A 24809-nucleotide genomic window follows, 5' to 3' on the forward strand; every position below is an offset into this window, starting at 1 on the left:
AAATCTGATCAGTTTCTGCACTGCATGGTGTGTGTCCCCGAGAATCTCGACAAGAGTTCGGAATAGATTAAGAAGTCCCACCCCCCCCCCACACCAAAAATAATAATCTATTTTTTTTTAATGAATAGATATGCCCTATAAAAATGAATGAATAAATAAATAAATTAAACACATTAAAAGGTAAACTGTTCATGCGCCTAATTTTTTTGCAAATGTCAACAAAATTTGTCAAATGAACGTTATGCCCTCGACAAATCTGAATTCTTATTTATACCATTTTCTTTATGTTATTAGCCATCACATGCCCCCCGATACCAGAGCCTTTGAACGGAGGAATAAATGGATGTCCTGTGCAGATAAATGTTGAGTATGGATCTATCTGCACTGTCTTCTGCGATGATGGGTTCAAGTCCACCACCGGAAGCGATCCTGTACAACGTACATGTGACAAAGATGAAGATGATGTAGGCTTTTGGAGAGAGGGAGGAACAATAACATGTGTCGGTACGTTCTTCATTTCCCTTGGTCTTTGTTCCTTCCCTTAAGTCTATTCAAAGCTAAAAATATAGGATTGTCAGCTGGTTTGTGTTCAACGAATGAATAAACAAAATAAACAAATCCCACAAATAACTCCAATATTGCCCGGCCAATGTGATATTTTTCTTCCCAATCACCGGAATAGCAAAAAAATTATACAACATGCCCGTGACTACATTCAACAATGGACCTCTATGAATAGATAAACCCATGATTCAACCTAGAAATAGAGCAAACATTACCTGGCTAAATGCCGGACTAAATGAGACTTACCCCGGAGACTTACACTTTCTCTGTTTCAGTTGTGACTTGCCTCCCGCTCTCTGATCCAGTCAACGGGGAAATTGTTTCGTGTACAACCGATGGATCAAGCACCAATATTAGTCATATCCAAGAATATAACACGATCTGCAGATCGTCTTGTAACCTTGGCTATACTCCACAGTACAGTGTCACTCGGAGATGTGGAAATGATGGATCTTGGGATGGCGTTGAACAGCTCTGTGAAGGTAATAATTGCTTATCAAATTAACGGGGGCAAACTGTACGCGGTTATTGTGTCAGATGCAGAAAAGGCAGCCTTCGAGCCAGAAAGATCAGGCGTTAGCAATTGTTTTTTTATTGTATGGATAAGCCCTTGCTTGTGCTTAAACGCGACTTGTTAAACCCTTTCCTTGCCTTCAGAAAGCAATTGTTAGCGCGGTTTGAACAATAGCGACGTGGCGCTGATGCGATCACGACTCACAGAACAAAGGAGGGACTTGAATGCAAAGTTGCGCCAGTGCATAATACTGCTTCTCTCGTTTTTGTTCCAACTTCAACCATTCCTTCAACTTGCTTCTTATCAAGTTTATATTGTTGGCTTTCAGTTTGCACTTACAAGGACAAAACATGTACATGTAGTCTACTATACACCTTCTTGACCTTGGGGTATACTTTCTCAGGTGCATAGAGACGTGTGTGTGTGTGTGTGTGCGTGTGTATTTGAGTTTTGTCAGACGTGTATCAATCAGATATGATTATTTACGTCTGGGACCGACCTTTAACGTCACCATTCGAAAGACGTGACCAGGGCTCGAACCTCTGCATCAATTTGTAACTTCCCCACAGCTTGGATTACAGGCGCACGCCACAAAGCCCAGTTAAAGACGATTACAAAACGCGAACGCCCTGATGAGGGCAGCCATGCTATTCTGACGGAGCTGGAAAAGACCCAAGTAAATGCTTAAATGCACAAACAAAATGTTCGAATTATGCAAACGCTTTTTAGCAATAGCTTAATCCTCACGCAAATAAAGGCAGTCAGCATTGCTTTAGAGATATTAAATTACTACAAATAAGTGCATTAGACATCCTAGTCTTCCTCTTTTATTAATTTCATCAAAATTTACTTTCTTCATTAGTTTTTAAAAATGAAAAACTTTTTAAAAATGATAAAAATGAATTAATCTGGTAAAAAAAGAAAGAATATTGAAAAGTAGATATGGTTGCTAGGGAAAATAATGTTGCTAGGCAGTTTTGAAATTAAAAAAAATGTATGAAATATATATTTGGTTGCTATGCGTTATTATATCATTCATTCTGTAGTGATTTTATCCTTGTAGAGATTAAAGTCCAAAATTTTGGCCTCTCGCCGCTCGCCTACTAGCCCAGCAACAGTTCGTTTGGGTAAACAAACATTTATAATTGTGAACGAAGTAAACAAAGAGATCTTAAATTACTACAATTACAACAGGTACATGATTTTTAAAAAGCACAGTTTTGCATCACCCATTGGAAATTTATAATTCTTAGCGACATGCATGCATTCTTGTGTGGACTGGTTTGAAGCAATTTCTTCAAAATGTGAAAAAGTGCCAGGAATAATTTGGCACCCTCGATGATACTCTTCACACTAAATAATAAAACAAATCATATTTATAATCTCATCAAGGGCGCGTCGTGGTCTAGTCTGTAGTTCTGACTGCCGCCTTTCAAACAGGAGTTCTTGAGTTCGAATCCTAGCCATGGCGCGTTTTCATTCAGCAAGAAATTTATCCACACTGTGCTGCACTCGACCCAGGTGAGTTGAATGGGTACCCGGCAGGATTAATTTCTAGAATGCATGATTGTTGAAATGCAGCTCGAGCTAAAGCCGGAGTAATAGTAATAATAATAATAACAATGCGCCTCGGAGTAGAATATTTCTAGATAGATGGCGAAATATAAATGCTCTCTACTATTATCGGCATTCAAACTTTTGCAGTTTTATAGTACTTCTTTACAAGGCAACTGAATAGTTGGTATTCTTTTTTTTTCTTTGTCCATCTCAATTTTAGATGAAACCAGTCCGGAAATCAGCTGTCCATCAGACAAGATTTTGTTTGCCGAATTCAACCAACTTGAGGCAACGTTTGAAGCTAGCCTCTGGGAGCCCGTACTTGTAAGAACAAAAAATATATATATTTACGAGAAGTGCGCTACTGTCCCCCGAAATGTAGTCATGATAAACTTAGTGATGGACATGTATCGGAATTTAATTCACCATTTTAGAATGATTGTTTGAAATAATATGTCTGAACTCGATCAGAATTACACATGATTATGCGTGAATGGACAATAATTATCATCCTCTTTCATCCTACTTTCAAATAAAAGGAAACGTTATAGACGTTTTAGTAACTGTGTGTGCACTTATTGAAAAAGTACAAAAAATCCTATCCTCTGGGCGAGGGCGCCCTTCACTCTCTTCTGCCTCGTGACGTCACGTGCATAATGTACTCTAATAAGCCTAAACGGATTAAACTCCATGTTTCTGATTTAAAAATTTTATCAAAATTTGATGACAAATAACGAATTAATTGAATTTCAAATTTTAGCAATATCTAGTGAAAACATTTATATGCACGTCGTCATAAATATTTCATATTTTCATACATGTGTGTATGACATGTCTCCCTTCTGAAAGAATAAGTTGCATCAATAAATATTAAGATCACTTAATCAGCTGTAAATCCATTTTTTTATTCTTGGAGGACAAAATTAAAAATCATTTTCATGTAATGAAATAAAAAGAACATGTGGGAATATTAGATCTTCAGTTTGCTCATTGAATATTCATGAAGACACGCATAGAACTGTTTCATTAAAATAATTCAAATCTTCAAGATATAATAATTTCGTTTGATTCTTGTCCGATTTTGTACCAATTTTAATCAGTGTTTTTTTTTCTGATTTATCTTTATCTGTTCAAATCATATTATTTTTAGCTTGGAGTACCTCCTTTAACTACCCGAAGCACAGATGAAATGCACACTGTATGATGAAACTTCAATAGATTTTCGAACAATTTCGTACATAAACAATAGTAATGTAAATCCCCCCCACCGAAATTCATCGTGTAAGTTAATTAAATATGTGAGATATAATAAAGCTCCCCGGGAGGTTTACATTTCATTAAGTTTTATTGCATTTCGCCTTTGGAATTTCATTCTTGAACATTTGAAATGATTTTTTTAATAATTAATAACAGCTTGTGTAATTTTATTGGTACGCCCATTACAGGCAACAGATGCTGGAAACACCCTTACAGCCTATCTTTACAGCGTGAACTCGGATATAGTAACTGGGAGCATACCATCCAGCCTGGTGGAAGGAGAACATACCATTGAATATAGGGCAACCGATGTTGCGGGAAACCATGCTTCATGTACATTCAATGTGGATGTCAAAGGTTTGTTTTCAATGGATATAAAACAAAAATCCGACAGAAATTGATGTCGTTCACAAATCAAAGTTTGTGATGATGTATGACATATGAATGAACAGTGGTGGAGAGGGTTCATCGTATCTTGAGTACTTTCACATGGATTGTGTGTGTGGGTGAAGTGTGTTACACTCACTTCCACTGAAGAGAGGCATTAACTTTAACCTATGAACAACAATCCAATCCCTTACAGAGGGTGAGCAAAACTAGACTGTGGTAATTTGGAGGCTGGAAAGACGCCCTCCAAAGATCTTGGCTATTGATCACGACGTAAGGTACGCCACCCATCTACAAAATTATATATTGAATCCAAAAGTGTTCAAATTAATTCTCAATGAATTGATTACGCTAATGTATGCATGACTTTAGAAATTGACTGTAAATAAATTGATTTGAAAAAAAATATTCATCTTATTTGGCATAGTTACTAGATGTCCCCCTCTATATGCTCCAACAAATGGTGAAATCAGTTTGAGCTCTGGCAGTGGCGGCTGTACAACAGGAGCGATTTACGGATCTGAATGCCAAGTCTCCTGTCTCGACGGATATGTACTGTCTGAAGAAACATCAGATGGTCTCCTTCCCGTCTTCGTTTGCAATAGATCCAGTACGCCTTCCACCGTTGGGATGTGGAGTGGAGAGCCGAAATCTTGTAACAGTAAGCAATCAATTATGTTTTTTCTGCTATTGCCCCTGCCCTGTGGAACAAGCTCCCTATCCATATTCAAAAAGCTCCCTCGTTTGAAATTTTCAAATGTTCACTTAAAACTCATCTTTTTTTCAAAATTTGCATAGTGTTTTTTTTTGTGTGTTTTTCATTAATGGATTCACTGTTACACAATACAGCCCATCTGTGCCCTTTGAAACACCCGTATAAAGCGTCAGATGAATATTATCATTATTATTGTTATTATCGTTATTATTACTATTAATAATACTATTGTTGTTGTTATCATCATCATTATTACTACTGTTATGATTATTATTAGTAGTATTATAATTATTACCATTATCATAAATATTATTATCATTATCATTATTATTCTCATTATTATTATTATTGTTGTTGTTGTTAATATTACTATTACTTGTTTGCCAGGAACTGTCAAAGTCATTCCTCTATTTTGACGAATCATTTTACTGGGTTCTTGGGTATTCTCAAAGATATGTATTTAGCTCATAATGCCTGTAGGCCTATAGCTATTAACGTTGAAACTGAAAGTACAATGTTTTTAGATTAGAGTAAACGTTACACATTGTCAGTTATTAACATGAAAGCCCTTGCATCTTTGCAATGACGGTGAGAATAATATTTTTAAGGCCTAGTTTGACGATCTATTATTCTCATCGTCATCGCAAAGTTTGACGACAATATTTTCGAACTTCATTATTTTCATTACACAGAAATCGAATGTAACATACCATCGGTTCCCAATGGATCCGTCTCTGGTTGTCCATTTTCTGCTGTATATGGTGATTCATGCTACTTCATGTGCAATGATGGATTCAAGAGCAGTCAGGGGATTAAGTCTGTTACCAGGGTTTGTCAAGTTAATGGCTCATTTGACGGGGAAGACCTCATTTGTGATGGTAAACCTCCGAAACATTAATTGTGTTTTAGAATAAATGTGTTTCTACTAGCAAGACTTATCTGAATTAAAAAGCGACAATATAGGCGTGATTTGATACAAAAAATCTTTATTTACATACATCGCTATTCATGAACAAAGTAAGAATATGTAATTATATATATACATGTATATATGAAGATTTCAATTTCATCGCTTCTGTTAACCCATTCCTCAGGTCGTTCTGGTTTGCGTTCTTCAAATAATGTAAGGCTCAAAGAAATACGTACTAAACGAAGTTGGGGGGATAGAGCATTTTCATCTGCTGCACCTTTTTTGTGGAATAGGTTACCGCTATCTATTCAGACAGCTAATACTCTTTCTACATTTAAGGCAGCACTTAAAACTCACCTGATGCTTAATGCATACTGCTAAATCATACCAGCAGTTTACAGTCTAGTTCTTTATTCTTATGTTTAGTTTGTTAATTTTTCTTTTGTTATTTGTTATTTGTATGCGCCTTGAGCATCTCTTAGAGATGGATATGTTGCGCTTTATAAATATTGTTATTATTATTATTATTATTATTATTTCAATTATTTCCAAAAGAGGTTAGATCCACTTTAGGACATCATGGGAAAATGAAAGTTTTGAATTTACCTATACTGCAGTATTCAATTTGATAAACTTAACATAACATAGTACCCCACCGTGGAAATGTAAACATGGTAAATGCACATGTAAAAAAAAATATGTGGGTTTTCATTTTTCAATTTTTTCCTTTACATTATTATTTTTTACCTAACCCATTTTGTAACTAAACGGGATCTACCTCCTTTAGGGCGTATATGTGGGTGTTTGTTAGTGTGCGAATGTATGCATAAACATATGTTTGTTTATATGTTCCTTGAATGAGGAAACTCTTCTGACGTCTAGTTCCGACTTTTAAAATTTGACATTATTACAGCACACATGACAACAACATTACAGGAGACTCAAAATTTCATTTCTAAAAAATGTTATTCAACTATTGAAAAGGAACATTACAAGCATTTATATGCACTTAAAAAAATAACTATGCGGATGCTTTTGTCAATGAATATACCAACCGAAATACAAGACTTCGAAATACTTAGGGATTTTACCTATTGTGTCCCCCATCCTTAAAATCGGGGATTTGTCCCCATGCCCCCCCCCCCCAAAAAAAAAAAAAAAAAAAAAAATCTGACGCCTATGATTAAATGAAATGATGATAATTTGGGCAAATTTCGTTCCAATAAAGTATGGCTTGGAATAAACATCAATAATTACGTTTGAAAAAGAATGAAAACGAAAATCAAGTATAAAAACTGCATCTATAAGAATTGACTTTGAAAGAAGTAATGTTTAACTCATCTTCAAAATAGGATAGGAAAATATTTTTTCATATACCCCAGCAACTTTTTGGAGAAATGTTGATAAACATACTTTTTTCTATTACAAATATAAAGAATTTTTATTATCTCGATTAACCGTATTCCTTCTTTAGGGAAATGGGGAGGTAACATACCTGTTATTTGTAATATAATTTATTTATTTATTTCACATATTTAAAAAGGTGTGACCCAATCAGTACAAACACTGGTTTTCGTTGGGACCCTTTAATTCCAAAGTAGATATGCATAATATATACAGATATAGCAAATTTGTAAATACAAACTTATGTATAAAATAGACTATTTTAAAATGTTACACGTTTACAGAATAAGGTACAAATTTAACAGATAAAAGTTAAAAATATATTCACAATTTGAATTCCCGTTGAAATTAATATACAATATAGTATAGTTGACTGTTGATATCATTGCATGACATATTTTCCTCATATTTTTCCCAGTTGAGATATCATGTCCCACATTGATTGAACCTGAAGATGGGTCTGTTCTACCGACTACGTGCAGTCAATCTGGAGGAGTACCTTATAATACTCATTGTTCATTCTCTTGCAATCATGGCTACCTGCAAAATCAAGTCTATTCTAAGACATGCCTTTCTACTGAAATGTGGAGTGACGTGCGAGAGGTGACATGCACAGGTAAAGTATCTATTATAATAATAATAATAATAATAAATGGCATTTATGTAGCGCTTTATCAATCTACGACTGTTCAAAGCGCTTCACATTATTATTATTAATCGGTCACTGGATTCATAGCATTCCAACAGCCTGTTAGACGAAAACTTGCTAAACCAACCACAATGACGGTTGTTTCCTTCCGGTATTATAATATTATAGATTATATAAGGATACAAAGCGCTGCTATTATTACCCCGGCTTTAGCTCGAGCTACCATCACCGGCGCTCAGTGCATGCAAGGAATTAATCCTGCCGGGGACCCATTCAACTCACCTGGGTCGAGTGCAGCACAATGCGGATAAATTTCTTGCTGAAAAAAAACACGCCATTGTTAGGATTCGAGCCCACGACCCTCTGTTCGAAAGGCGAGAGTCATAACCACTAGACCACAACGCGCCCGCAATCATGACACAATTTAAATTTCAAGGTTAAAGGGGGCGTTCCACAAAGTGTGAAGTATGACTTAGAGTCATGTTAAATTTAGAGTCATGTTAAATGCCAACACTTATCTGACAAATTGAGTGATGCTTGTATATAACCCCTAACCGTACTGGACGTTTAAGTGCTACTCTACTTAAATCTATGTGAAAACCGCCTTGGTCAGTTGTGAGTATAGTGATCACCCGAATATTAGATTTAGATTTAAACCTCACGAACATGAATTCGAAACTAAAAGATTTTAATTTGAACATCTTGAAATTTGAAATTTACGCCTTTTGGATTAATTTTTTTTTGGTCTGATTCGTAAACAGACAAAGGTAACTTAGTTAACTTTAGTTATTGAATTGTGTTCCTTAAATTTAAGATTATGTTATAAATATTTGATTGTGTCTTGCAGTATTTTCGACCTTGTTATGTCATATTTATCATGTTATGTACAATTGTGAAACAGAAATCAATTAATCAAATCAAACATCGAGGCTCCAGGAGCAATAACGTTTACTGTTTTCTGATATCGATGAGAAAGGAAATACTTTTTTCAAATTCATAAAATAGTACCTAATCTTATTTGATTGAACTTATTCTAGTAGATCTTCATGTTTTAGTAAACTAAAATGCTACTATAATATGTCCTTAAAATTAATTCTTAACTTGTTTGAAAGATTTGTCATTTTACTGGCACATTACGCCAACATTTATAATAGAGTTTTAGAGGGTTACATTATCAAAGCCGGGCAAAAGCTACATTGTAAAGAGTATGTAATGTGAGTTATTATTTTTGGAGTATCAGATTTAACATCTAAATCATATTGCAGTGTACTTGCCATTTGTTTTTTTAACCGCCAATTCTCTTTGAAAGTTTTGAAGATTAAAATCTTACATTTCAAAGCCAGCTCTTATATACTTTCAGCGATGTTTCATGAATCCCATTAAACTTGTAATGTGTGTGTGTATAAGTTATGAACCCACTAATATCCAATTCAAAAACCACTTCCATTATTTTTTAATTGACATTAACAACACAACCAACAATGATACTCTTACATCTTATTTGTTTGGGAGGGATAATTAAATGTTTTAATGTATAGTATTTATTCTAATTGAATTATGATTTCAGATAATGAAGCCCCTGCTTTCTCATCTCCGTGTCCGCTGGATCACCACTACAACGCCGACAGGGGACAGTCCTATACCAACATACCAGACATAAGTGATCTTGCACCAGACGTAACTGACAATTCCGGAGAATTCACATTGACATTGTATGTCCCTATTTTCGTTCCCCATTCCATTCTATGATAACGTTGGCGGAAATCTGTCCCAAAAAGGGAAGGGGGACCCGGGGCTGAAAACTTTGATGAGCCAAAAAAAAAAGGTTATCACCCAAAATGTAAGGTAATTTTAAGCAATAAAAAAAGTTTAAATCACCCAAAATATAAGGTCATTAAGTCCAAAATACATGTATCATTTCGATTGTGAAAGACGCATTTTTCTCCATCATAGAAGACCAAAAATAGTAGGGGGACATTTGATATTGTGTCCCCCTACTATTTTTGGTAAAGGGGACACGCCCCCCCCCCCCCTCCCCTGTTGCAGTCTGCAACCTAACCGAGCAAAGGAAAAGTGGGGCTAAGCATTAGCCAATCACAAAAGTCGAAATTGAACGTTAACCAATATTCATGAAATGTGTGATAGTCCAGGGTTAAGGCGTTAACATAAAGCAAAAGGAGGCGCGATAGCTCAGTAGAGCGGGGGATTCGTATTCCGGTGACCCGGGTTCGATTCCCACTTGGTGCGCTAGTGCCCTTTGGTAAGGCATTAATCCTCAGTACCAGGTCCTTCGGAGCGGACCTTAAGCCGTCGGTCCTCTGGTTGCTTGCTTACAAGCATTCATGCTTTCTTAGCAATCAGGTAAAAAAATCACCACCAAATAGTGTGGGGTTAAGAAAGTCTGAAACCAAAACAAAGAGTATTGGGTAAAGGATAGTCCGGCGTTAAGGATATGGGGTAAAGAAATGCAGAGTGAAAAGCATACGAACTCTTTGGTGCAATGGTTTTATCATATAAAGCAAGATAGCACAGTCTCCATTGAGGGATTGCCGTCCCCAAGTACTTTCTTGAGGTTTGAAAATCATTAAATGAATTGATCGAATATATGATGTTGTTTTAAACCCACCAATCATATTTATTTCGTTATTTTTTTGTTATCTTTCTGAAGGAATTCTACAATACCAGAGGATAACAATTTTCCCGAGAACCCAACACGATTAGTCTACATGGCTGTTGACTCGAATGGCAATCTGGCGGTCTGCCATGTCATCGTGCATGTTACAGGTAAGACATTTTTTTGATATATCCCACATATATGCACTGTATCATATCTATTTAGCGTAGCATTTCTGCATTCTCATTGTGTGTCTTTTCTTTATCTACAGCATATAAAAAGAAAAAAATGTTTATATAAGGTGAAAATGTTACAAAAAGACATACATATTCGCACACAAACACCTAAACTTATACCAAATTAACCTAGCGCCTGCTGGAATAATATATAATGCAAAGTTATTAGGCATACGGTTTCGTTAAAATATCATGCTTGTGTAATATTAGTATGATAAACTTATTCAATCCGAGGTAGCTGGTTCCGAAAGACCAGGCCTTAAGTATGAGTGTGTGTACGACATACTTGACAGAGTATAATTTTGGCATTTAATCGACAATGTCTTTTGATCCTTTATTCAAATAGATGCTAATTGCATCATATGTGAGTGTGTATTCTTATACCACTTTCATAGTGAATGCGAAGTGGAGTTACTCCGGAGTAACTCCGGGTTGAGTTGATCCGCTTGTACTGCGGACCGACTTTAAACACCCTTTCATATTGGCAAGCACCGCAGCGGTGTATCTGCAGTCGTTGCCATGGTTTCCAAGCGAGTTCGCGCCATACGTGTGGCCGAATCACAGCGATATAGCGCATACCACATTTCCGGTGCGGAGTAACTCCGTTTGTAACCCTCTTCTCGAAGTGGGTTGAGTACTACGCTTAGAATCCGGATCGAACTAATCTCAGAATTTTCATATTGCCCTCCAAAGTGGAGTAACTCCTCCTGGACTCCGGACTAACTCCACTTCGGCTCTCACTATGAAAGGGGTATGAGTGGGTTCAACAGTGTTCAGGGAAAAAAAGGGAGGAGCTTTAGCCGGGAAGTCTAAGGCGCCTGATTAGATAATGAACGTCAAGGGTTTGATTCCTGGGCCCGGGTCCCGGCCTCAGCAATATGCGAGGGGATGCTAGTGAGCAATGTAATTAATCAACAGTGCTCTTTTATCTACATTCAAATGTGTTGAATTCAGCAGGCATTTAATAAACATTTTTTCCATTCTGTATCACCGTATCCGTTATAAAGCACCTCCATTCAAAGAATCAAGTACTGAATTGGATTAGTGACATTGATTTTTGTGGGACATACCAAAACAAAATATAGGCTTTGACCAAATAAGCCAGTTCACTGTGAGCTGAAGATCATTTTTTCTCAAATGACCTTTGCGATTTTTCATTAGGATGAGCACTAACATTTTCAAATGAAGATGTTGCGTAAGTTTTCCCGGCAAAGCATTCAAATTCTAAGAATGAAAGGAAATGTATAATGCAGGTGACAAGAATAGTACATCAGGGATGAAGTTTTTGGAAATTTGTTTATTTTGTTGTCTGGTCCTGAAACATTTTGACTATAGCTACTGTCAAATACCGGTGATTAAAGAAGACTTTGTTACTCTTCAGCTTGGACTTGATGAAAAGAATATTTTAAAAGGAATACCTGAATAATCATCAAATCACAAATTCCTATGTCAGTGAATTTCAAAACCAAATTCACGGTTTATCTCAAATTACCTTTACTGCTCGTGCGTAGTTTACAACCGTGCAGGCTTATGTTGTCAGGGATTTTCTCCATATTGATATATGTGTTTTTGTTCCTTTTTGTTTATTTTCAGTGTTCCGATGTCCACGTCTTCTAGCTCCTTTTCATGGATATGTAGCCAACTGTTCCGTTAGTCCCGTGTATGGGTCTGAGTGTTCCTACCTGTGTAATGAAGGATATGAACTCGTAGGATCAGAAGCGAGGACGTGTGAACTGAGTGGCGATCATGGACCAGCAAGTTGGACCGGTAATGAACCCATATGCCAAGGTTCGTACAATAAGTAGTTTGAAATCATCTAGTTGACCCACAGGAAACGTGGATAAATAAAACGACTCAATTCTATCGCGCAATAAAACGAAAGTGAATATTTAAAGCCATTTTTCGGCTATTAAAAAATAGAAATGACCAGGATAGGTCTTGAAACACTGCACAAAAAAGGGCCGAATTCTTGGTCACGGAAGGGTCATCAATCATCCGTTACGCCGTTGTAGAGTGGCAACACCAGACATGTGTTGTAATTAATCGATAACAATGAACCACGGAAATGTTTTTTCGAGTACATCTTATGTTATAATATTATGACAATGCCGGAAATATAGTGGATTTTCACCAAAAGTGTTATCTTTGAAAAAGACAACAATTTTAGTGGTTATATTTACTCCGTCGGACAAGCCCGAGAGAATCCTTAATAAAGGGGTTTTGTACTAGGTGTACCATTGTGCTGGTGCTAAACCTACGTCATATTAATCAAATCAATTAACTCAAGCAAGATAACTGTGAATCTGTTTAGATATATATGTATATATATTTACGTTTTAACATGACCAGCAACACTTCCAAAGGCATTTAAGTTCACCTTATTTGTTTTTAAGGATCTGTTGGCTTATCTGAATAACAACATCACAATGACTTGTTTTTCATACGATTTTACCTAGAAAACCTCTCACAATTGGGGAAAATTATGTTTCATTATTTAATTGATTTTAACAAATTACCCCCTGAAAGATTACTCATGAAACTTGTCAATACATCATTTTCAAACAAGATGGACGTTGTGTGTCTTCTACATGTAGTTCAAATGTTAACAAGTTCAAAAGAATAAATCTGAAATGTTTGAACTGCTTGCAATGACATTATTTCAAAAGCATAAAATTACATTTTGTACCTTTCCTCTAATCCGTCTTAATTTGGCAAAAGCGACCTCAATTGACGAACAAATCAACACCATTGATATGTGTCTAGGTAATTATTCATTTCAACTTTCGGTTCATTTCTTAACCGCAGCAAAGACGTGTCCTGCACTTATGACACCTGAAAACGGTTTTAAATCTGGTTGCATCAACAACCCACCAAGTACCGAAGTTTTCGGCACGCAATGTATTTTCGACTGTGTGTTCGGCTTTGAAGGCATTGGCGGTAGAAGCCCGAACTGTCAGGCTGATGGAACGTGGACAAGTAATAATTTCAGTTGCATAGGTAGGTCAGGGGAAGGTTACTTCAATAGGAAAATTTAACTGAAGTCAACATTGGCGGATCCATTGGCTGAAGCCCCCCCCCCCCCCCCACCCCTCTTACGAAAAACTCCTGTAGTACCAAATGAAGAACCACAGGAAGTACTATAGGAAGTACCACAGGATATTCCGTACATGTAATTTTGGAGAGTACCACACAACTGTACAACAGTGGTACAACAGGAACGCGTCTTGTGGTACTTCCTGTGGTACTACCACACTCTCACCCTTTGCTCGTATCTCCTGCTAATTACGAACTATTTTTTCTACATAGTAGGTTTCACCATTGCTTAACAAAAGATAAAGGTTTAAATAAACTTTCATTGCATTTCTCTCTTGGTGTATGCTACTCTTATGAGAAAAATATATATATATAATATTTATTCAAAAAGTGAAATACTGCAGGGTCATATGGGACGTTGGACATTTGGGATTGTCCCTTAAAATCCGGGAAGTCTTGTTGCCCATTCTGTCGTTATTTGATTAGTTTTCTAAAAAAAATGGTATAGGAACACATACTTAACATACAAAAACAAACAAAACTACAGTAAAGTCTGGCAATTTCATTGAAGGAAAGTATGTAGTTGATATACAGAATCATTTCTATCGATTGTTGTAACTTATATTTCTACGATTTAACAGATGATATGTCGAAAGAAAGAGATAGAAATTTCCTCTTACAAGATAATCCCATGTTCTTTTTTTCCTGTAATTTCACAAAGAGCTTCGCAAATCGGAATTTTTCCTCATTTTAGACATTAATCTCTTAACCTCTGACGTAATTTTTTTTCAGCTTGTTCGTTCGCTTACTTTACGTGGAATTTCACGTTTCTTTTAACTATAAGAAAATTTAGTTCGTTTTACATCTTAAAGATCAGATTGTATGCGATAAAACGGATCTAGATATTTTAAGTTTGAAGTGGGCAGTAATATATGGCAATTCTCTAGATTCTACTGCCCGCACCTTTTTTTTGGGGGGGTCAGACTCTTTCTCTTTGTAAATTTTGACACCAAAGGCTGTGTGGTATTTATTTCATAAATGTTGCGACCTATGACATAATGCTAGCGATACTCTGACAGCTTAATAGAAACAGACCAAATAATCAGCATTAACCATGTTTCAACCAGGACATGATCAATACAACTAGTGTCGCGGTGTCGGTAGACCACCGTAAAACAGTACGGGAAGGCGGGGTAAGTTGAGCATAGGGGCAAGTTGAGCCACCAGCCCCAGGCCAATAATGAATGAGTCAGACATTGTGGTGGTGTCATGTATTGATGACCCATAGCGTAACCCCTAACCCCACCACATTGTTTCCAACTTTGAAACAAAAAGTAGTTTTTTAAAGGGATAAATGTGAATTTCAGCCAAAAAAGTAAAAAAGAGTGTGAAATAGATAAGAGCTTTATAAACACACACGTCTTTAAATATGATAAAGACATGATAACAACATTATTAGTCCAGGTATGGATCTTCATTCTTGTCATAGTCTTTTATATGATGGATGCATAATAAATGTGTGGATACAAAATTATCGCACTAAGTTCGGACTGGGGTAAGTTGAGCCAAACAGCATGGGGCAAGTTGAGCCATGGTAATTCCTATGGTAATGTATCTTAAAAAACAAACAAACCATAAAAATCGATTGAAATGCAGGCTGAAAGGAGCAAATTTACATGACTGCTCTTTTCCTTTTACAGGATGTTAGTATTTATAGAGAATTAGCAAGTGAAAAGACTTTAAACAAAAAATTGACATGCTGGTTCTCCCCCATACATTTTGTAGGGGAAGGCGGGGTAAGTTGAGCATAGGGGCAAGTTGAGCCACCAGCCCCAGGCCAATAATGAATGAGTCAGACATTGTGATGGTGCCATGTATTGATGACCCATAGCATAACCCCTAACCCCACCACATTGTTTTCAACTTTGAAACAAATAGTAGTTTTTTAGAGGGAAAAATATGAATTTCAGCCAAAAAAGTACAAAAGAGTGTGAAATAGATAAGTGCTTTATAAAGGCACATGTCTTTGAATATGATAAAGACATGATAACAACATTATTAGTTCAGGTATGGATCTTCATTCTTGTCATAGTCTTTTATATGATGGATGCATAATAAATGTGTGGATACAAAATTATCGCACTAAGTTCTGACTGGGGTAAGTTGAGCCAAACAGCATGGGGCAAGTTGAGCCATGGTAATTCCTATGGTAATGTATCTTAAAAAAAAACAAACCATAAAAATCGATTGAAATTCTGGCTGAAAGGAGCAAATTTACATGACTGCTCTCTTCCTTTTAAAGGATGTTAGTATTTATAGAGAATTAGCAAGTGAAAAGACTTTAAACAAAAAATTGACATGCTGGTTCTCCCTTCATACATTTTGTACATAGTTTTTGTGGCTCAACTTACCCCAGAAGGTGGCTCAAACTTACCCCATATAATGGGGCAAGTTGAGCCATTTGACATCGTTTTTTCAAAGGTCAAGATGACTTTCAGTGTGGGGATAGAAAGTTATATATAGGTGGAAAATATTTCACAAGAATAAAATTTCAAGGCAAGGTACTTATTTCGACAAGATTATTAATCATATCAATTCTATCATGCAAAAAGCAAAAACTGTCACAACTTACCCCGCCTTCCCCTATATAGTTTTTGTGGCTCAAATTACCCCAGAAGGTGACTCAAACTTACCCCATATATGGGGCAAGTTGAGCCATTTGACATCGGTTTTTTCAAGGGTCACGATGACTTTCAGTGTTGGGCTAGAAAGTTATATACAGGTGGAAAATATTTCAGAAGAATGAAATTTCAAGGCAAGGTACTTATTTCGACAAGATTATTAATCATATCAATTCTAACATGCAAAAAGCAAAAACTGTCACAACTTACCCCGCCTTCCCCTATACATTCCTACATAATCATGAAGATGTAAACATCATCTTGGCACTCTTTTTCAGTTCAAGTTGTCATTTTCATGACTCAACACATGTCCACGAGAGAATACATGGTGTACCGCCTCTATATATACCGATATTCTTTGGTTGTTTTCGCGTGTGTTTTTTTTTCTAGCTGCATCATGTCTACCCCTAGAAATTCCAGATGGCTCTTCAGTAACGCCAGAAAAATGCACCACTGATCCTGTCTTTGGGCAGTCGTGCGTAGTATCATGTACGCATGAAGGCTACCAGCTTTCTCCTCCAAACTATTCTTTGCTGTCATGTCAAGGCAATGGGCAGTGGACTCCAGGTAGCACCGTGGCAACAACGTGCACAGGTAAGTTCTTATTACTGTATTGTGAAACAGTTATTCCGTAAGAGCGCTATGTAAATGAACATAATTAAAGTTTTATTATTTATTATTGTTTTGGGGCATCATCTGCCAAAAGTGATCTGCGTCACTGTCCTGTGACACATAGGTCCGGTAGGCATGGCAGATTGTACATGTGTGCAGTTGGATCATGAATCGGCTTGGAGTACCCTATATGAGTCGCGTGTAAATGTGGTGACTCTCTTCTCCTCGGGGACTCAATTTAACTTCCTCTCCAAGGGATTGCGTGGTTACCACCATAACTTATAATATGTGACGATGGAACAGGGGAGATATCACACAATGCAGATTTAACATTATAAACCCCTGCCCCCCCCCCCCTTCCATCCCCGTTCGCATATTTAAAACTATTCATCGCTTTTTCACCACATTGGCGCTACACTTCAAAGCTAAAACGGCCTATGAAGTAATTCCATGTAGAATCATTTTAATTAATAATCATATATCACTTTAAAAACATGTAACATTGCATTAAAACTTTTTTCTTGATAGTGCAGTGTTTTTTATTTGCACTAAATAATTATCTAGTGCAAAAAATTATTCTCTATTTATACGAAGGGGTTGTGTGCATGAGTTTCAATTGAGAAGACATTTATTTTCTTCTTGACAGACATACAAAGTCCGACATTTTCTGAATGTCCTCAGTACCTGACTTTCAGCCCGTCCCGTGGGGAAACTCTGGCTAATGTCACCTGGACCGTTTCGGCTACAGACAATAGCGGTGACGGACCCAACATTACCTGTGACAAGGACCAAGGCCCTATGGGCGAAGGGGACTCTCGAGTCACCTGCACGGCCTCAGATTCTGCAGGAAATAACAGATTGTGTACATTTGACATTGAAGTGGAAAGTAAGTTCATGCATATTCTAGCGTAAGGTTCAGTTCATAGTGAAAACTAAAAAAAAACTAGCACCTGATCATATCAGAGTTTGTATCTTCATTAAAAGGTCAGTGTTGGAGATTGCTTAACAGAACAAAATCTGTACCTTATACTTGTTCGTGTATGTCAGCGTGGATTAATCAGAAAGAAATAAAAATTGTACAGTAAAAAGTGGCTAACATTTTTTTTTGTATAAACGCTTCTGGAATTGATTTGTACGTTTTCGTTACCAAAAGTGGCTTAATGTCAGCAATTAGGCGACTTCTCTGCCAATGTTAGACGTGATCCTATGTCATTCTCTTGAAAAATGAACAGTTTTGTACTTTCATTTGTGCATGTCACTTCATCTTTGACAATTTAAACCTTTCACATTAAGTAATATAAAGGTCTCCCTAATATTTGGACGCATATTGTCTAGTGGAAGCAAATTAGTTTTGAGATGCTGGAGACCATGAATGATTCTATTTTCCAATGGTATACGTTTTCTTAACCTCAAGTTCACCGATGCCGTCCATACTGGCTGCCACAATTCGCTGAATTCGTTGGTGACTGTGATACCATTTGGGGTACAGAATGCACTTTAGCCTGTTCTTCTGGCTATCAGCTGATTGGTTCTAGTACAGTCACGTGTGAATCTGATGGATCTGAAGCAAGCTGGGTAGTACAGACAGCTCCTCGATGTGAAGGTAAATACGCTGCTCGGGTTTGATCCACTTGCTAAAGATACGATCATGTAGTTTGGGAGCTTCGTACGCACAAATAATACCAATATTCAATCCCCTTCAATCGCTTAAGACATTCAAGACATACACCTTGTAGTCCTACGTATCCAAGTGCTTTGAGGTTATTATTAATTAGGCAGAATCAATTCATCTCCATTCTGCTTTTGTTGCTACCGTTGCTCGACCTTTGAATAGAAATGCCTTCACAGGATTAAAAAGAGCTATAAAAAAGTTTCAGCCGCCAATTTCTGCTGTTTGCTTGTCTGAATTTGTAGAGCAATGCTTCTTAATTATGTTAGTGGACTTTTTGTATGGTATCCTTCCTAAAATAATACAAAATATCGGCTTCAGAATTTTCTTTTCGTGTTTACCACAACATATGTTTTGCGAGACAATTATGCATCAACTGCCTGTACAGGATTGTGTATTTTGGACATGTTCGACTGAATAGTAAACTATGGGTCAAACGTGGAAGATTAATTTCCCAAATTTTTAACCTAGTAACACATACTTGGGTAAAAAAAATGGACTGCCCAACCAACAATCAACGTTATCAATCGGGAATCCCGCTGATCATTTGTTATTATCCTAATAGACTGGCTGGGGTATAACCCCCCCCCCACACACACACACACACACGCACACACCCCAAACACACACACACACACTACCTTTTCGAAGCTTCACGCGATTAAAGCAAGTATCTCGTCACGTTCAAACCAAACCAAAACGAAACCTTATTTAGGAATTATGTAAATAACGATTAAAATTACAAAGATCCTGAGGAGGCCCCTTCGTAAAATAACAAAATAAACCAGCCTGATTGTCGTTTCTCCTCACATTTAGGACTGAATGGGAAAAAAATGTATGTGGAATGTGGGGGATTCCTTATTATATCCGCAAAAATAGTTTTTGGCGAGGTAGCTTATTTGTTTCGCATATTTCAAAAGGGTAGCCAGAGTCAACATTTCTTTTTTTTTTATCAGGGCCCTTATTAAAAACACTACACCAAGACATTGCATAAATACATCCAGATTTACTAACAAAACATAATACTGTTTGAATACTGCAAAGTAGAACTAATGAAATGACACTAAATATGTGTAAAAAAAAAACAATTAAATACACTAAATATTCAAAATATACAATAACAAAGTTTATATCGAAAGATACCTTAAAGTCTATACAGAATTAAATATAAAGGCCTGTTGAAATTTACAAATTTAAAAAGCATGCATGGAGAGAATCATAAACAACAATGACAAATATCACAAATTGATTGGATGATGGTTATGCCAGCTTAATACGATCACAATGGCCCGTATTCTGATAGCAGGTTTAACTTAAACTCGGGTTTAAAGTTGTGGTTTAAGTATGAATAGCCAAATGTTACATAATCACTAACAGTAGAGATATCATACTTAAGCTCACTTGGCTCTCAAATCATTCATGATTGTCTAGGAAGTATAAATAGATGATTGTCTTCACCATCGATGAATCAGGAAAGAGCACAGTAAACACAAGAAACATACAACTTAATTAAAATTTTGACACTTTTGGCTTCCCTTACTTAAACTACAACTTAAAACCTGAGTTTAAGTTAAACCTGACTTCAGAATATGGGTCAATGAGTGTAAGCTACATCTGTAATATTTGCAAACGCCTAATTTCCCAATGAAATGTAATTATCATGTATTAATATTTTTGAAATTTCACTAGCATTAAGCATGTCTTGCCTTTTTTCTCCAAGTCATTCAGTGTGATCCTCTAGAATTACCCGAAAACGTCAATATCAATCCACCACTATGTGCTGGACCAGGACCTGTTAGCGCCGGACAAACTTGCACACCATATTGTCCTACTGGTAGAGAGCTGCAAGGTAATGGACTGCCCATCGTTTGCGAAGACGATGGTCAATGGAACAGATCGGTTGAAGGTTTGGCATGCACAGGTGAGTTTTTTTTTCATATTTTGTGGTTGATTGAAACGTGTCATGGATTCACTTTTAACTTATTCGGTAACGCTGAAGCTTTTGGAAAGCATATACATGTATTATTAGATTCTTGATTATTTTGGGCCAATTTCCTTCTTTTTACGTATCTTTTCTTACTCGCGCTGGCGTTTTAGAATGCGAATAGGCAACGATGTTAGCAGCCAATCGCCAATTACTGAGTTTGAGGTGTGATATACATTTACGATTAAACCTAATATGGTGTGTTGATACTAATTTGTTGATTTATTTGTTTAGTTCTTCGAAAACAAACGCGATTCACCAATTTTAGTTCAGATTTCTCTAAGAGCCATATCGATGATTGGCCATGCTGACTGGACATGCTAAAGTAAAGGGCAATATTTTAGGTTTCTGGATTTGGAAAAGTATTATTACTTTATTTTATTACATTGCAAAATCTTTGCAGTTGTCTTGCAAAATACACATGATGATTTATACAAATATATTATATACTCGAAAAACGTGAACAGTGCATGTTTTAAATTCCACAGGCAGTAAGGTTATGGTGTGGTATGTAATAGGAAATATGGCTGCTTGAATGCCATAAAAAGCGTTTTTTTATGATAATAAATAATAATAATAATATAGGATATTTATATTCCCCACATATCCACCATGTTAGGTGCTCAAGGCGCTCCTATATTACCCGGCTAAGCTAGGCTTTCATAGCGCACACAGCTTCTATTAAAAGGAACTACTTCCTACGGTACCCATTTACCTCACCTGGGTCGAGTGCAGCACATCGTGGATCAGTTTCTTGCTGAAGGAAATTACGCCATGGCTGGGATTTGAACCCACTACCCTATTTATGAAAAAAAAATTATTAATAAAACTTGGTTGGATACGTTCACCAACCGTACCTATTTTATGTACTCACCCCAACACCAACTACTCTATTCCATCATGTGTGCACGTTTATGTAATACTTCATATATTATTTTTTTTTAATTATGCAGACACAACGGCACCAATCTTGACCACTTGTCCATCTCCCATTACTCTAACGCAGACCGAGGCTTGGGGAGTAACAGCAAATTTCCCTCCTCCTACAGCTACTGACTCCGTAGACGGTACTAATCTCAACGTTACAACATCACCCTCTGATCTGGTATCGCCGTACAATGTTACCGGGGACATCACATTCATTTACACCTTCTCGGATGTTGCGGGAAACAGTATCCAATGTTCTTTTAGCATTTACGTTCAAGGTAATAGTACATGTATGTTTTTACAGTCTGCGTGTATTGACTAGAGTAGAAGACCATAACACTATCTATGCTCTCTTTTTTGCATCTGACTTGTCTTTTACAAAAAAAAATACGCCCTACTAGTTCTGTATGTACATCTGTATTTTTGTAGACAATAAAAGATGCAACATTCAGAAAGTGAAAATAGCTAACACTTTGCGAACAATACTACCTACACGATGTCAGGGAATTGAGTACACACCTGCCTGTCGATGAAATCTGGTTTAGAGACACGAAAATTAACTTCTTGAAAACAGACCTGAAACTATTAAAAACAAAATTACTGAAATAATGTATGCTTCAAAATAAAAAAGAGTACCTTACAATGGCTGTTTTGTGCACATATGTTGTAATCAAAGGACGAAATATTCCTTTAAGAAACTTGGCGGATGATATTATATCAATATAAAGCGGTACGTAAATTCCGGATGACTTTACACAAGACTTAAGATCCTTCTTTGGCTAAATGAAATAGATTCATATGTAGTTGAGCTACACCTAAGAACAACACTATGCGTGTAAAACAATGTGTAACTTTACGAACAACTTTTTAAAACACCAACCTCAATCAGGGTAGAGATTTTCATATCGCTATTTTTTTTTATCTCGCCTGTCTGCAAAATAGAGCGAGACTATAGTCGCCGCTTTTCCGACGGCAATGGCGTCAACATTGAAATCTTAACCGAAGTTTAACGTTTTTGAAATGTCATCAGAGCTTAGAAAGTTCGTGAAACTTTGGCATAAGGATAATCAAGTATTATTAAACATACTCTCTAAGTTTCAGGTCACATGACTAAGGTCAACTGTCATTTCTGGTCAATGAACTTAGACCATTTGGGGGGTATTTGTTGATTTGCTATCATAACTTTGAAAGTATAAGTATCAGTGAACGTCATAGGTCTATGAACTTTGGCTAAATTGGGGGAATTTTTGGAATTGCCATCATAACTTTGAAAGTTTATGGATACAGTTCATGAAATGTAGACATAGTGCAGGGGTATCGAATATCACCGATCATCTTAGGTCACATGATCAAGGCCAAATGTTATTCAAAGTCAATGAACATAGAATTTTATTGGTGTTTTAATGAATAACTATTCGATCGCGGAATGCAGGCGAGACTGCTAGAGGTGCTCCAATTGTTTCACAATTCTTATATCAAAGCATTTTTCATTTTCTGTTGTCTAATTCAGACGAACTTTTTCCCGTCCTGGATTACTGTCCTAGCGACTTTGAAGTCAACACCACCACACAATTGACGGAAGTTACCTGGGATCCCCCCATATTTTCGGAACCTACTGGGGATCCTTTGGAAATATCCTGCAACTATGAGAACAATATGGCCACGCTGGCTATTGACAAGGATCACTTGGTAGAGTGCACGGCAACGAACCTTGATAACTCTAAAACCACTACCTGCAGCTTCATCATCAGCGTTAAAAGTAAGACATAATACGTTCAAAACGAAAACAAGATTTGAAATGTGGGGTTCGCTTAAGCATGAGATGGGCACTTTATGCAATTCTGTTGAAAATTTCAAGCAGTCCCGAAAAAAGTTATGTCAAAGGAAGTCCTAATTCTCTTCTTTGTTTAACCTCACAACTGCAGGATTTTGCAGTATATATACAGAGAAGAAGAATTACTCTTCTAAGTATGCCAGCCTTATAATTTCTACTTCTTGAAGAAGTCAATCCTTGGCTATTTAAAGAAACAATTCCTGCCGACTTTTTATAGGTTTCGGAGTGGCTGGGCATTGGACACTAATATTGCCTTTAGAATGAATTGAGTGAATATACCTACATAACAGGTACTTACCTATATAGCGCTTTACCAAAAATATTATCAAAGTGCTTTACAATAAATAACTAATAATAATAACAATTGTTTCTACCTGACTCAAACTCGCATATAGCTCTAACGTTTCTAATGTCAAGTATCATGGTGTTAAGATATTTTCCCACATTTTGGACATTCACTATGCTATTTCTTTCGCAGGAAAGCCTTGTCTCAGCTTAGATGCGCCGACGAACGGAGCTCTTGCTTGTGATGGGTTTAGTGGCGGTACATTTTGTTCTATATATTGCAACGACCAGTTTGACATTCCAAGATCACGTCCGGCAATCCCTGAACGATACGTTTGTGGAATAACAGGGCAATGGACGCCACATGACAGTGTGCCAGACTGCACTGGTAATTTCATATCAGGGTCCAGTATCACAAAGATTAGCGATTAATCGTACGCTGGAGTTTTACGATTGATTGTACATTGTGGTCAATGCAATCATTAGCTAAAAGAAAATGTTTTTCAATAATCACTAAGCTTTGTGTTACGGGTCCCAGACCTGAGTTCATGAGTTTTAGAATCTCTTGGTAATTTGATGAATAGAGCTCATACAATGTTATTGAATCATCAGCACGTAGACAATTCTAAATACACACACACAAGAACATTGTAGGTGTTCATTCGAACCATTTCATCAGACGGTTAAGACCAAAATGGCGGACCCAGAGGCGCCCTTCTCGACATCCGTCAAAAAATAAAGCAGTATGCTATGGTCAAAGAAACATTTTGTGCTCTTAGATTGAAAAAAAATGTCACCTTGAACGAAGATGATATTAAATAAGAGACGATCGGAGATCAGTTTATGCTAGATATATCCAGATTAACCGGTGATTTTAGATAAGGCCACTGATAAAACAAAGTAACAAAATAAAAAGAATATATTGAAAAGCTATTGAGAAATTGTAAGGGTTCTTAGTCAAAAATACCTTAATTTTG

The 24809-nt window shown here is 36.7% G+C and overlaps 1 protein-coding gene across 1 annotated transcript in view; it reads left to right on the forward strand.

Annotated features, from left to right (window-relative positions):
- The window catches only part of LOC121425924 (sushi, von Willebrand factor type A, EGF and pentraxin domain-containing protein 1-like), an 85520-nt gene that overhangs the window by 13178 nt on the left and 47533 nt on the right, over nt 1-24809 (forward strand). The window contains exons 11-28 of the mRNA XM_041622032.1: nt 295-504; nt 840-1046; nt 2856-2959; nt 4081-4249; nt 4707-4940; nt 5687-5872; nt 7727-7924; nt 9525-9669; nt 10626-10741; nt 12401-12595; nt 13613-13804; nt 16912-17115; nt 17780-18019; nt 18548-18736; nt 20523-20723; nt 21740-21991; nt 23224-23472; nt 24026-24220. Of these exons, the coding sequence (XP_041477966.1) occupies nt 295-504; nt 840-1046; nt 2856-2959; nt 4081-4249; nt 4707-4940; nt 5687-5872; nt 7727-7924; nt 9525-9669; nt 10626-10741; nt 12401-12595; nt 13613-13804; nt 16912-17115; nt 17780-18019; nt 18548-18736; nt 20523-20723; nt 21740-21991; nt 23224-23472; nt 24026-24220 (3486 nt within the window). The remainder of the gene's footprint in view (nt 1-294; nt 505-839; nt 1047-2855; nt 2960-4080; nt 4250-4706; nt 4941-5686; nt 5873-7726; nt 7925-9524; nt 9670-10625; nt 10742-12400; nt 12596-13612; nt 13805-16911; nt 17116-17779; nt 18020-18547; nt 18737-20522; nt 20724-21739; nt 21992-23223; nt 23473-24025; nt 24221-24809) is intronic.

Source organism: Lytechinus variegatus, chromosome 13 (assembly GCF_018143015.1).
Source record: "Lytechinus variegatus isolate NC3 chromosome 13, Lvar_3.0, whole genome shotgun sequence".
Taxonomy (NCBI): Eukaryota; Metazoa; Echinodermata; class Echinoidea; order Temnopleuroida; family Toxopneustidae; genus Lytechinus; species Lytechinus variegatus.